The 13830-nt window shown below is 54.8% G+C and overlaps 1 protein-coding gene across 2 annotated transcripts in view; it reads right to left on the reverse strand.

Moving 5' to 3' along the window:
- Positions 1-4994: 4994 nt before the first annotated feature.
- Positions 4995-13830, reverse strand: part of PLCG1 (phospholipase C gamma 1) — a 40972-nt gene continuing 32136 nt past the window's right edge. The window contains exons 21-32 of one of the 2 annotated variants that reach the window (XM_026042066.1): positions 13216-13319; positions 12910-13006; positions 12754-12823; positions 11818-11975; positions 11398-11494; positions 10692-10916; positions 10121-10269; positions 7973-8087; positions 7141-7302; positions 6793-6881; positions 5849-6036; positions 4995-5204 (exon numbers count right to left, since the gene is read on the reverse strand). In XM_026042066.1, the coding sequence (XP_025897851.1) occupies positions 5162-5204; positions 5849-6036; positions 6793-6881; positions 7141-7302; positions 7973-8087; positions 10121-10269; positions 10692-10916; positions 11398-11494; positions 11818-11975; positions 12754-12823; positions 12910-13006; positions 13216-13319 (1497 nt within the window). In that variant the 3' untranslated portion in view covers positions 4995-5161. Of the gene's footprint in view, positions 5205-5848; positions 6040-6792; positions 6882-7140; positions 7303-7972; positions 8088-10120; positions 10270-10691; positions 10917-11397; positions 11495-11817; positions 11976-12753; positions 12824-12909; positions 13007-13215; positions 13320-13830 lie in introns of both variants that reach the window. The other variant, XM_026042065.1, reaches the window with a different exon arrangement.

A 13830-nucleotide genomic window follows, 5' to 3' on the forward strand; every position in this document is an offset into this window, starting at 1 on the left:
TGTATTTATGGAGAGTAGTCATAGTTCCTCGTTTTTGCCAAGCGAACCCAGCCAAGCTTTCTCAGTAGAAGGTTTTTATTTAGTGAGAGCTTTTAATGTGGGAGACTTTATTGTTGGTGGTAAATGATATTTATTAGAAGGGTGGGTAGCAAGCCCCAGAGGATCGAATCCAGAGGCTTACAAAAAAAATCTGTTTAAAAACAGAAAGCTCTTCCAGAACCTCATCCAAACATGCTGTCTGGCTTCTACCTTCAGTTGCCTTTGCTTTTCTAATTCTTTCTTCACCCCCCTCTTGGAGAGGCTGAGGTCGGTGCTTGGTGCACGGGGCTTCCCTTTGCCCAGCTGTGCATGTCCACATCGACAGGCTCCCGCTGCAGTCAACAGAGAGCTCGCTGGGTGCAAAAGCATCTCCTTGTAAAGAAGGTGACCTGCACCCTAAACAGGGCTGGGGGTGACTTGTTAGGATGCAGACACCTGCCCTGCAACCACATCCTCCCTTTAGCAACCAGACAAATCCTTCCCGAGATGCTACGAGCTGACACGAAGCTCCCTCAGTTCCTTCTTCCTCAGAAGCTCTCGCCGGTCGTGCCTGGGCTTGAGGCACAACCAGCCACCATCCCACGGCTGCCGCGCGTCACTCCAGCGGCACCGCGTGTCCCTGAGGCTGCAGCGCCCTCGTCCCGAGGAGCAGAGCTGGGTGTAATGTGAAAACTGCCAGAATCCCAAGGATTGAGCCCGTGCAGGTGCCACAATCCTGTGATTCCACGGGTGACAGCGGAGCTGGGTGCTCCTAGAGCTGAAGGCACCAGGTCTAGGAGTGCTGAGAGTGTGAGTGTCTGCACAGTGTTACCTTCAGAGAACAAATACAGGTAGGTAATTTACTCTATCATCTATGTACATGCAGGTTTATTTAAGTACACATATATACAGTTCAGATATGCCATTGATTCTTTATCACATTAAGATGTRCATTAAAAGTGTACACTTTTACTAACTAACTGCTATATAACTATGTTGGAAATGTGGTTTGCCCATTCAAGGTGGTTTTCTGTGGGATTTTTGGTGTACACTTAAAGGCTTACGCTAATTGGAAGGGTGATCCCCACTCCATCTACAGAAATGCTTAAGGATTATGGTATGAACTGGTCCCTTCAAACCAGTTTGCCAGGCATTAGCTGAAGTTTTTTTTTTCTTGCATTTGGAATTTGGATTGAATTCGGCCTGTTTTCCAGAAAAAAAAAAAAAAAAAACGAGAGAGAGAAATCTTGTGAGCTAGGGGGAGAATTTCCCGGTGTACACAGAAAACACAGCCTTGAGGGTTGGAAGCTGCTGAGGTTTTGAGCTTTGTCTCCATGCATTCATACAAGCACAGCAGGAGTTTTCTTTCTTTTGGGGCAGAGGAATTTCAAAACTGKTTCCAGGCAGGCTCTCCTCCTGCACAGCAGCCGGGTGAAGAGGCTGGCAAGCCCTGTTGCATGGGCAGGGTGAGATCTGAAGAGGACTGCAGATATGCAGCTCGTGAAGCAGGAATCGATACGTAATTGAGTTCCCTTTCTAACTGCCCCGCTGTTATCTGCATTTGTAGTTGACTTGAAACTTCCTTGAAAACTTAAGCTCAAGATTTGAGGGTTTGGCTCTGCAGTCCTTTGTTTCCCTATCACATCATTTTGGAAGCTGAAGAGAAGCAGGTATCATCTCCGAATACACTCAGGTTTTGGTGCAGGATTTTAGAAACACGTTTGTATCTGAACCTGAAGGAAAGGAGAGGTGGCTTGACAGTCCCAGCAGCAGCTCTTCTGGTGTGGAGAGGAAGCATTGCCACAATTCGACACACGGCATGAATATTTATCAGTGTTCATCGAAGATGACTATGGTGACTTAAAGAGTTTAAGGTAGAGGTCATGCAGCCAGCATCAGCAGGGAAGGGAAATTAATTTCTTCGCCTCCGTCGGCTACGTGTGAGCTCGGGTTTGACAGACCCAGCAGTAAGCATCAATTTTAATCCATGTGAATCTTGTTACTTATTTCTCTGAGACTGCTTAGATTAAGGTTGCAATCCAATTACTTAATCACCTGAAACCCTGATTTGTGCTGCACCTGCCTCACTCATGTAAGGGCTGCTGGTCCTCCTGGTGCGGGGAACAGCGCTAATTTATCTGTTAATAGCAACAGGGCCCAGATGAGGCTTCTTTTCAACACAGCTCTGTGTTTTGTATGGCTGGCTTATTTTTTCTGTTCCTTGACTAATATCCTGGAAGTCCTTTTATTATTATTATTATTATTATTATTATTATTATATTTTTAGCAGAACATTAAACAAACAGTGATGCACAGGAACCTACTTCCATTGGCCTGAGAGCCGCGTGCTGCTGCACATCGGGCCTGCAGCCAGACGAATGGACACGAGTGCTTGCTCCAGCTTCGGGTGCTTATTTAACACAGTCCCTTGTCCCCTTTCTGGTGGGGACTTGCACTGGTCACCATGAGAAGCCATCAGCCGATGGCAGCCGCAACTAGAAACCCTGCAGACGGGACACCCATCTTAATGCAGAGCCCTAAGGTGACAGGGACACTTGCACAGAAGCTGCAGTTGCAAAACATCCGCTTGGTTTATTCTTGCCACTCATCCCYTGCCTGTTCAGGAGGATGGGGAAGGTTAAGTGTTTGGAGTTTTATTCCTATTTATTTTTTTTTTTTTTTGTTGAAAAAGCAACAGTTTTGGTTGGAGGGAGATCCCCCTTGGTGATCAATAGCCTGTGAAGAGATGTGATGCAGGAAACCTGATCAGATGGTGATGGTCAGAAGCTGGGGTAAATGGTGATCAGAAGGGAAGGTGTTTTCAGCACTTTAGGCACAAATGGGCAGGGTAAGATGATACTGCACCTTCCCATGGTATTTCTGGTATTTTATAATCAAGTTCATTTAAAAATGCTTTAAACTGTTCTTGTCTGCTTCCCAGATAACTTTGGCTTCACTTTTTGAATCACGCTATGGCCTGGTGTGATTCTGCTCACAGGGGAGTCCAATGGGGACAGATTAGGCAAAGCTACAAATAGGGGGGGAATGGACTTGTGATTTTTAGTTTTTTGCAAGTTTAGTTTCTGCTGTATTTTTGTTTTTTGGCACTGGTCTCCACCAGGAATGCTGAATCAAAACTTACTTTAAAGCAGAGCAAGTGACCTCTGTTTATCTAAGCAGTGATTTCTTTTTCTTTGCTTGTTCCAGTAAAGAGTGCTCTTTTGGCTCAAGTTGACCATTTTTTGATGGTGTGAATAAAGCCAGTTTTTCCTGTACTGCTGGAGATGGTATTAGGAGGACTCATTATTGGTGCTAGCGAAGGTTGGGATAGGAATCCACGGYGTAGAAAATTTCTTGCTAAAAAATTGCACTTTTTCTCTGTGCCCCRTCTGACTCGTGGTGTCATAATGGGTACGTGGCTGAATTTCCCCTTGCACATACTAACATTGCACTAAAAAGAGAGACTTTGGGAACAGCGTGTTGATCACTTTGTTTCTCACCAGACCACAAAGTCAGCCTAGTGGGGTCTTTTGTTTGTTTGTTTGTTTAATTAATATTATTTCAAAATCATGCTGGTGCTGAATGACCTGGAATTTTTGCTTGGATTTATCCAAAGGAAAATGTAATTGTAGCTGCAACGGGACCTTTCATAAGGGTGRCCGTGTAGCCAGGGGGCAGAGCAAAGTCTCTGCCGCGTAACCGTCTTTGTACCGGGGAGGGCGTCCGCTGGGGTTGTTATTGTGTTTTTTAAGACCACAATTTTGGATGGTCACCTTGGAAATGTGTGAGACAGGAACTAGTTTCTACTTTTGGTAAAGGTTTTAAAGAGAAAAAAAAAGAAAAAAAAAAAAGAAAAAAAAAGTGAAGCTGCCTGTGACTGTGGGCTGTGGCTATTACTAGGGCTAGGGTAGCTTGGACCTGCTATGGACTTTACCTGCTCTTATTCTGAGGGCAAGAACTCCCTGTAGCGACAATGATGCCACTTCTGCGAAGTGAATGGCAAGTTTCCCTTCCTTTTGTATATGTGGATGCGAGGGTGGGAGAGGGGAAGAGCTTGCTTGTACAGTTTGTTGAAATGAAACCAGACATTTTTGGTTGTTCCTAAATAAAGAGCGTAAAATATGAACACGAAGTGACTGGTGACTGGGACTGGGGCAGCCCTCGGGATCGGGATGCTGAAATGCCCGGGTGCTTTGGGAAGTGCTGCCCTGGGCCCAGGGTGTTGTTTTGGTGCACGACGTCCCACGGGGAGCCACGYGGGCCGGATTGGAGAAGGCTGCTCCTTGCGTTGGGCCCTGGCCTAAATTAGCATGTGTTTTTTCCAGCCTGCTGGGCATCACCATGGAAAATTTCACCTGCAGCCTCTCCGGGGCCGTGCAAAGCCCCAGTTTTGCATGGAGATGGGGATGGAAAAATCCAAAGATGAAACAAAACAGATAAATCTTTCCCAGGAGCCCTTCCGCAGGCTGCAGGCCCTGCCTGGCTCCGGTCCTGGTCACGACGGCACGCTTGGCCATCGCTCATACGAACACAGCAGCTTTTTGCCCTTTGGAGCGAACAATTTCAAAGCCGGAGTGGTGCCTGGCTATCATTTCCCCCTCCATGGCCACACTGGTCCCAAAGGCACAAAAATAAATCACACCCTGCGAGGGAGGGAGGGCGAAGGCACGGGCGAGCCGAGACGTCACACGCTTAATACTGACACATTTATTGTCGATTAAAGCTAGAGCGGCCTGTAAACGTCGACTTTCACTACTGGGCCCATCGGCAGTGGCTCTGCAGGGAGGTAGAGGGCGGCCCGGGCGCGCCGAGGCCTCGCGGGGGCCTCCCTGCCTCTTCCTCACCCTCGGAGCCGCTTTCGTCTCTCGCCTCGGCGGCTGGCAGGCTCTGCACATCCATACACTTCATTAAGGGCTTCGCGGTGAGGGGGGGGGGTGGTTGGGGGGGTTGTTTGTCTTTTTTTTCCCGTTTTCTCTCCTCAAAAATTTTTTTTTTTAGTTCTCCGCTCCAACGCGCTTCGGCGGAGAAACTGGAAAAGCTGCCTGAAAGTAGGCCATAGCAGTGCCGTTTCCATAGAAACCAGTTCAGAGCGTGCCGTGACAGTCACCGGCACTCGGAGGTGCTCTCGGCCGCCCGCCCCGGGCTACAGCCGGTTGTCCCCGTTGACCCTCGTCCGCCGCAGGACCCTGCAGGGGGGCACAGAGAAGGGCGCAGCGCTGAGGTGGCGTCCCAGGGGAATGGGATGTGGGCCCCTGACCATGGAAACAAAATGGCTTCGGCCGCTAGAATGGGGGTGAAGGCCACTGTGGTCAGCAAACCCAGGAGTAGCAGCTAACCGCCCTCCTAGGTGGGCTACGCTTGCCGCAGGACCCATGTTTCACCTCCATGTAAGGAAGAACTTCTTCCCTGTGAGGGTGACAGGGTCCTGGCTGCCCGGGGAGGCTGTGGAGTCTCCTTGATGGAGATCTTCCAAAACCGCCTGGATGCCACYCTGTGCCCCATGCTCTGGTGTCAGGGGCGTTGGACTGGATGATCTCTAGAGGTCCCTTCCAACCTCAACCACTCTGTGTGTTTCAACCCCACATGTGCCCCAGCAGCAACTCCATCCAGCCCATCTCTCTGGCCAGCTCTGGTGCCTCCTGGCCAAYGCTGGTGCCTCCTCGCGGCCCGAAGAGCCAGGAGGCAACCGGGCCAGGCCAGGGGAAGGTGGCATCAGCCAGCGCTTCCTGCAATCGGGTCCCAGCCTCCTCCCAGCACCTGCCCCTCATCCCTCCCGTCCCGGCTGCTCAGGGCTGTGGGTTAGCTGGAGCGTGAGCAGCCCCCGCGGTACCTTCGCTCGCGGTTCTCGAAGTGATCCGCGAGCTGCTCCTGCGACACGCGGAAGTCCTCGAAGGGCTGCTGGTAGCGGGACTCGAAGGAGCCCTCCCTGCCTCTGCCCGCCAGGAGCTGCCCGGAGGCGTCCGCAGCTCGCTGCTCCCGCAGCGCCGCGCCGCTGAAGAGGTGAATGTCGCCGTTCTCCTGCTTGAACGGGAAAGAGGATTTCTAAGCCTGCATGGCAGGACCTGCCTTTCCTGCAGGTTGTGCGAGCAGGCGCAGGGCCCTGGCTGCACGGAGAGCTAACGTGCACGGGCGGCCCAGGACTGACAGTGGCTCTGGGTGGGTGACGTGCAGCTGCTTTGCCTGTAACAACCATCAGCAGCTCCCAGCAACTGAACTTTTAATATGGAAATAAGAGAAATATCTGTCTCAAAGAACCCTACCTGGCTGGCCCTGCGTCACCATGGTCCATGACACTAAGCTAGAACATCCTCCAAGAGCAGATGCAGACCTGGGGTGGTTGCAGATCTGCTGCCTTCAGCTTTTAAAGAAGGGATTTACAGGGAAGCCAAGGCAGCAATGTGCCTGAAACCTCTCTGGCTCAGTGCAAGAACTGAACCTAGTAGGATCAGTGTGTCCCATCCCTGCAACCCTCTATGACTGCAGAGCTCAACTTCAAAAACACCCCTGGTCTATGGGAGGGAACAAGGAGAAAGGAACAACCCCAAGGAAACTGCAGCCTTGCATTTAAGGTGCTCTGTGACCAGGGCTCAGTTGCCCCTCGCATGTTCAGCTAATGCTGCACTCCAACAACCCCTGCTCTGAGATGAGCAGAAGATGACGATGTGAGAAGAACCATGCAAGGAGAGGAGGAAGGCAGCAGTGCCACACTGCCTAGTGAGGAGGGATGGGGTGGGCTCTCCAGCTCTGCTCACCTCCCATGTGAGCTGCTCTTACCTTGCTAGGGAAAATGTCTATCTTGACGAGCAGGGATGCTAACTCCAGGCTCTCGCTGTAGTTGTTCTTCAAGGGTACAGCTCGGAAACCTAGTGCAGAGACAGCCTTGGCGTTACTCGCAGTACAGGCAACGTGTTAGTCCCCACGGCACAGACCTCAGGGGGGCATTTTCCAATTCCCCTTCCCTCCTCTGGTGTGCCCTACATGCCAGTGAGCCAAAGGATGTCAGCAAAAGTGCTTCTTGCTTCCTTCTCCTACAAGACTTCCCATCTCCATGGCTAATTATTTGACTAGTAAATTGGTGAGGACCAACATGACACAAGTGTGCCCAGTCCCTGAGCCCTTTACCTGTCTTCAAGCCTTTCACCAGGAAGGTAGCCTGAGCCAAGAAGTTCTCATCGCTGAACATGTCCTCCTCRTACACCACGAAACGGAGGAAGGCAAATTCGGGATTGCTGACCTGAAAGTGGAACTGCTTCGGGGTCCAGACAGGGTTCAGGCCRTTGTCCGCTGTTCACAGAACACCACAGTCACCAACAGCCCCCTGTGGCATCGCGCCGCAGAGCGGCCCCCCCGCGCTCCCCAGTTGACATAGTTGTAGCTGAAAACAAAGAGCCGGAGGGGGCAGCGCTCCCGCGTTTCGGAGGTGCCCGTGGTTTATGGGGCAGCTCAGAAAACATGGCAGCCTCCTCCAGACCCCTCACCTGGTGCCTGCTAGGGGTGTTTCCAAGCATCTGAGTATGATCCTCTACAACCCCTCTGCTTCRGTATCAAGAATCCCTCTCTGGCCAATAAGCCCAGGGCACTGACGAGTTTCRGGAGGAAAGCCCCCCACAGCAGTGCCCCTGCTCCCCCAGATACACAGGCCCGGCACCAAAGCTCCCATGCACCCACCAGCGACGGCTCCTCCACACTGCCTGGGGGCTCAGCCCTGGTGCCAGGGGACGGGGWGGGGGACAGTGGGGGCCACCACAGCCCCTTGCCCCCAGCGCCTCCCAGGCAGGGCAGCCGGCCAGGGACTAGCTGCAGTCAGAGCTTCACCTCTCTCTTGGCTCCACAGGGCCACTAACGGGCCCGGCAGCATCGTCCCCTGGGTGCTGAATCCCCCAAAGCTGCCAAGAGCAGCTATGGGGGCAGCAAACGGCACCGCCATCATGGGGAGGGTTACAAAGCAGCTCACCCACGATCTCCGTCTTCTGTTTCATGTTGTCGTACTCGGCTCCGGACACCTCCACCTCCACAAAGGGACAAACGATTCCCCTCCCGTTTTTGGGAAGGTGCCGGGCGCCCAGCACCTGGGGAAGAGAGGAAGCTTTGGCACACACAGAAGCCAATGGAAAAACCTTGTTTGCACACTGAGGAATTTTCTTTCTAAACAAATCACCCCAGCTCTGCTAAACGGAGGTAGAAGGGACAGGGACAGTCAGGCCATTAAAAAAAAAAAGTGCTCCAAACCCTGCAGGCTGCTGTTACTGATCTCCCTTTAACTTSCAAGATAAAGGTGGCTGAACCCTTACAGGCTCCTGCCACCTATGTGGGACAGATGAGCCTGTGGCTACTGCATCTTCCCTGCGGCAGCCAGGCAGGATCCGGCACCTGCTCGAGCCAGGCCACCAAGCCAGGACTCCTTTCCCAGTCTCTGGCARCTTGGAGATTTACACAGAGCTGCTTCTCGTAACTCCTAGGCATCAGTGCTGCACGGAGAAGAGTGCTCCAAGCTCAGCGCGTCCCCGCAGCTGTCCCCCTTCCTGTTGGCAGCACGGCCTGTGCTCCACGACAGCCTGCTTCCTCGCAGGAGGAAGAACTGCCCGTTCCCTCCTGCCCGCGGCCAGATGGCCCTGCATGGGACTGCGGCACGCGCCTGTGCAGGGAGGGCCGCGCTGCCAACGCTGCGTCACCAGCTCCGGATCACGCTGGCCTCGAGGTGGCTAAAGCTGCCTTTGCTGGGGACATGGGGCACTTCTCATGGAGGACAACAGCTGAGAACATCTCTAAAGGGGATGGTGGCTGCAGCTTTACTCCAAGACACAGGAAGAACATATAGAGCTCTGTCATGCAAAAGGTGCACGGAGACGGTGCCAGGGTTTCCTCTGAGACACTGCACACAAGGTTAACGTGTTGTCAATGAAATTGCAAGCCTCTAACAGCAAGATCTGTGCTGCCTCGTCCCCGAGGCCTGTGTGGCACAAAGGGGACTTGCAGAGATGACAGCCAGTGCACAGAGGCAGAGCCAGCTGGGCTCTGGGCCCATCTGGGCTCACAGCACAGGCTGCCGCGACAGCACCGGTCCAAGCACGGAAGCCCCAAGGCCTGGCAAAGCCATGGTCTCTGCATGGAGGGATTTGGTGGTGGCTCTGGGTTCGACCTGTGCCCAGCTCCCTTCCGCTCACTGGCCCAGCTTAGCCTGGGAGCAACTCAGTGAGGGCGAGAGAGGACTGGCCCAGCTGGTAGCGAGAGCGCAGCGGGGCCCAGTGCTCCTGCTCCTGCCAAGGCACTCGTGTGTGTTCAGGCAGCCCTCAGGAAGCTGGGCAAGGACAAGGCCGCCCACCTCCTCCTTGGGCACCGCAGAGCCTGGGCTGGCAGGGCCCCGGTGCCACAGCTCACGATTGCCACCTGCCGGCACCGGCCCCTTGGCCTGGTGCCCTCTGTCCAGCGCTGCCTTCAMGTCCTGTCTTTGGGCTCCAGGGCTGCAATTCGCTTTGCAAGGCCACAATGAGGGTGGCAAAACAGTCAAGCTCTTTTCTGCCTTTTTTTCCCCGTGTAGAGACACAGTGGGGTCCCCCCATGCTCTACACAGGTGGTTCCCAAAAGCAGTTGGTGCCTCCAGCAGCTCCTGCTGCTCCTCTGCAGGCACCTGGGGAATCCAGTTACACTTTTTGCCTATGGAAGCACCCCCAGCCCTTCCCTTCCAGCTACTGCTCTCCAATCCTGTCCTGGTGGGACTGCTCTTAAACAGGGGCTGAAGCAGGGAGTCAGCTGAGGAATCACAGAACGGTTGAGGTCGGAAGGGACCTCTAGGAGATCATCTAATCCAGCCTCCCTGCTCAAGCAGGGACACCTAGAACAGCAGCAAACAAAGACCAGAAACCCACACAAAAATGTTTCTTCACCACACTTGCCCCAAACTCACTAGACAGGCTCAGCCCATCATCCTCCCCACAGGGATAACCTGCACCATCCACGCAAGGGGATGCACGTTGCTGCCCCTGCAGTCAGGCCCTCTGCCCCCAGTGAGGGCCCTAGGGCCAGGCCGACCTGTCCTGCAGCTCCTCTCCGTCCTCCCTGTGCCACTCAGGAAGGGAGGGATGGAGCAGGGGAGGGCACCCACCTCGATGGAGATGGAGAGCGGCTCAACGCCGCGCAGGGTGCTCTTGTCGAAGGGGTCGAAGAAGTCATCCCGCATGTTGGTCGGCTGCAGGACGTACCCGCACTGGCCGCTGGACAGGAACAAGGCCTGGTTCATCTGCATGGGCTTGTCTGGAGGGCACAGGTAGGACATGGGTARAGGTGGCCCTTCCACCCAAAGCCAGAGCCTCCGGGCCCTCTGTGTCATGCAGGAAACCTTTTGCCCCCTGCTTTGCTGGGGGGACTCGGCTTTTCTCGGGCACCTCGGCCTCACTGCAGCTCCTGCACGCACCTGGGCCAAGGGCTTTACCCAACTGCCAGGGTTCCACAGGTCACCTTTTTTCTCCTCCCTTGACTCTCGCATTTACCAATCCCTTCTGTGAGATGCTTTAAATTCACAAAACGGGTGGAAACCCCGGAAAAGAAAGGAAGACAGAGGAGTTTCTCGGYGGGTTAGTGAGCTGAAGCGGCTCACAGAAGGGTTTGGCGCCAGCCAGTGCAAGGGAAAGGCTGGACTGACCGTGCTGGAGGCCCAGCCTGCCCAGTGCTCTCACCTGGCGTCTGGAAGTTGAGGGCTACCAACTGGCTGCCGCAGATCCACATGGGCAGCGGGTCATAGTTGGAGGAGTCGAGGCGCTGGCCCTTGGGGTAGATGCGCGAGAGCTGCAGGCGGTTGTACTGCAGGAACTTCTTGCCTTTGATCTTGTTGACGTACTTCTCCGCTTTGGTCTCGGGGAAGGAGGACATGTCCCGGTAACAGGCCCTCTCTGTGCCGATCTCTGTGAGAAGAGAATGTGCAGCATAAGTTGTGAAAGTGGACAGAGCCTGGCAGGGTACGTGCAGCTTCCTCGGAGATGTCTGGCTGCTCCAGCACCCTCCATTCCCACCCCTTCCTCACACTGCCCTCTCCTGTCCTAGCTCCAGTAYTGCCGGTCTCTCAGGCTCTTAACTYTGCTGGTAGCACAGCAGGAGCAGGTTGAAAGCATCAACATCGCTCTGGGATGGGGCCCTGGTCCCCCAGAGCTCAGGATGGCACCAGCCTTAGCTACAAGGAGACAGGGAAAGGAACTTCTACCTTCTGCAGAAGGAAATTTTCAGTTCTCCCATGTAAAATGGTTCCAATTTGCTTTGGACACCAGTCCCCCATGGCCAAAGGCCAAGAGAACATCCTTGGGGGACGCATGGGAGGGTGAATAACCCCATGGTTACTGCCTGCTACAGCCACGAGATTAGAAGGGCCACCAGGAAACCGATGCTCACTCTCTTCATCAAAGGGCACTGGTCGACAATAGACGACCAGCTCTGAAAGCTCCAGCGCAATCTTCTTCCTCCTCTCCATCATCTTGCCTTCGGAGAGCTGCCAAGACAGGGAGAGAGGCTTCAGGGCCAGCTCATGGCAGCACGTGGCCACCCTGCTGCAGGGTGGCAAGAGCTGGCAGCTCAGGCGGGCCCTCGCCGACGGGAGCACACGCAGGAGGGACCCCTGGTGCTGCAGCCTCCTGCCCAGAGCAGGGCTGGCCCCAGCACGAGGTGGCTGCAGCTTCGCCTCAGAGTCGCAGGCAGCCGTTTGCCCACCCTCTCCCCCAGCCTAAACCTGCTCCCTGTGACCCTCATCCTGCTCTGGGAAGCCCAGGGCTTTGCCACGAGATGCCTCCCCTTTTGAGGGCTCTCGGGACTCACCCGGGCATCGGCCGTCTGCGCCGCCTCCCGGATCTTCTTCACCCAGTCGAGCAGGTCCTCGTGCGTGTCGGCTGCCACGTCGAGGGACAGGCGCGACACCGAGGCCATGCTGATGGAGAAGACGAACAGGCGGTTGTTCTTCCCCTCGGGACGGATGGCTGTGCGGGGAGAGGGAGCACAGGGGAGGTCACTAGCAGGCGGCAAGGAGGGGACCRATGCCGAGGGACCCTCAGGACTGTCCCGGGCTCTACAACTGAGAGAAAAGCTCCCATTTCTAGTGAGCAAAGGCAGGAGTCACCCAGGGAGCAATAGSTGATGATGCAAATTGCATCCCGAGGTGATGAGAAGAACCCCATGGCCTTTGCACCACTCTTTTCCTCCCATTCCTGAATTTTCCCCATTCCATGCCCTGAAATGCTCTTGCTCTCTGGGAACAGCCATGGAATAAGATGTCCTCTGGGCCCAGGGGGACAGTGAGAGGACAGGGGGAGCTGCAAGCCAGATCCAGCTCTGTGAAGCCCCACAGCAGGCGGGCAGCCAGGTTGGGGCACGTGTACACACACATCATTACAGAAGGTGTGTAGGAGCTCTACAAAGTCAGTGTGAGAGCTGTTGCCCTTGGGGTGGTTGGGACTGACTCCTGCTGCTGCCTTCTGAGAGCGCAGGCTCAGGGCATCTTGGCGTGGCTCCTTCACGGGACATCAAGGTGGCTCCCACATGCCCCAATATGCTCCATGCCTGCACCCTGACATCCAGGCATCCCTGTTGCCCAGGCCCAACACACAGAGGAGCAGCACCCGAGAACAGCCCCACACAGAAACGGGCCTGCAGACTTGCCTGCACTTGCAGCAGGCCTGAGGCTGCCTACAGACGGTATCCAGGAGCCCCACGAACCAGGTAACAGACCCCTGACCTGCATCCCTCCCTGGCACTCACCAATCTGACAGGACGGCACGTCCAGGACCCCTCCGAGCAGGTCTCCCAGGGGGCTGTTCTCATCCAGCTGCTGCGGGGGACGAACCACAAGCTCGATGGGGTTGGACACGAGAGCAGAGCCGCTGGGGGGCCCTCCCCAGTGCCCCCCTTGCTCACCTCGCGCTCCGGCTCCAGGCTGCTGGGGCTGCTGATCTCCTCCACGTAGTTGGAAGGGAACCACAGCTGCTTCTTGCCCCCATAATCCCCTCTCCACCTGAAGGAGGGAAGGGACAACGTGAGCACCAACCGTGAGATCCCAGATCCTCCTGAGCTGGGACAACACGTGCCAGGCAGGTCCTTCCTTGCCTGCCYTTAGGGTTCACGAGAACACAGTGGGCTTTGGACCCCAAAGAATCCCCCTATATGGGGCACCTCCCTGTATGGACTGATCCCTTGGGAAAAGGGAGGGCACAATGAACTCACCAGCCTCCTTCCTGCTTCTCCACGTTCTGGATGATGGCGTTCTTGGTGAAGGTGAGCTCGTCCTCCCGCTGCGCCTTGTAGTCAAACAGGGCTTTGACTGCACACTGCAAGGAGGAGGGCGACCCACACAGTCACGCTCCTGATGTGGCTGCAGCTGAGGGAGCAGCTCCCACCACGACACGAGCTGTGCAGCAGCCAGCCTGGCTGCCAGACCCTTTACAAAACAAGGCCAGGTCCCTGAGGTCCCTATTTATGGCAGCCCACCGAGGCCACAAGTCTGGCAGGGTGCTGCACAGACCTCTTTGTGCTGAAGACAAGCAGCTGGGATGCAGGGAAGATCCCAAATGCAAGGGAATTGCTACTCGTGCCAGGGCTCTGCATCCCAGAGAGTTTCTGCAAGAAGCCTGCAAACCAGAGCAGGCAGCAACACCCAGCCTGGCGCAAGAAAGTGTGAGGAAGAATTTAGGCTCATCTGTTTTTTTTTCCCCTAGGAATTAATAAACTCAGATTGATCCAGATACTCAGCCTGGCTGGCTGGGCCAGAGAAAAAAAGAATGACCTAGAGCTCAGGAAAGGATGAGGGAAGTCTAACAGAAGGTTGTGAACCAGATTCAG

Source organism: Nothoprocta perdicaria, unplaced genomic scaffold (assembly GCF_003342845.1).
Source record: "Nothoprocta perdicaria isolate Ctin4 unplaced genomic scaffold, notPer1 scaffold_3, whole genome shotgun sequence".
Lineage (NCBI taxonomy): Eukaryota > Metazoa > Chordata > Aves > Tinamiformes > Tinamidae > Nothoprocta > Nothoprocta perdicaria.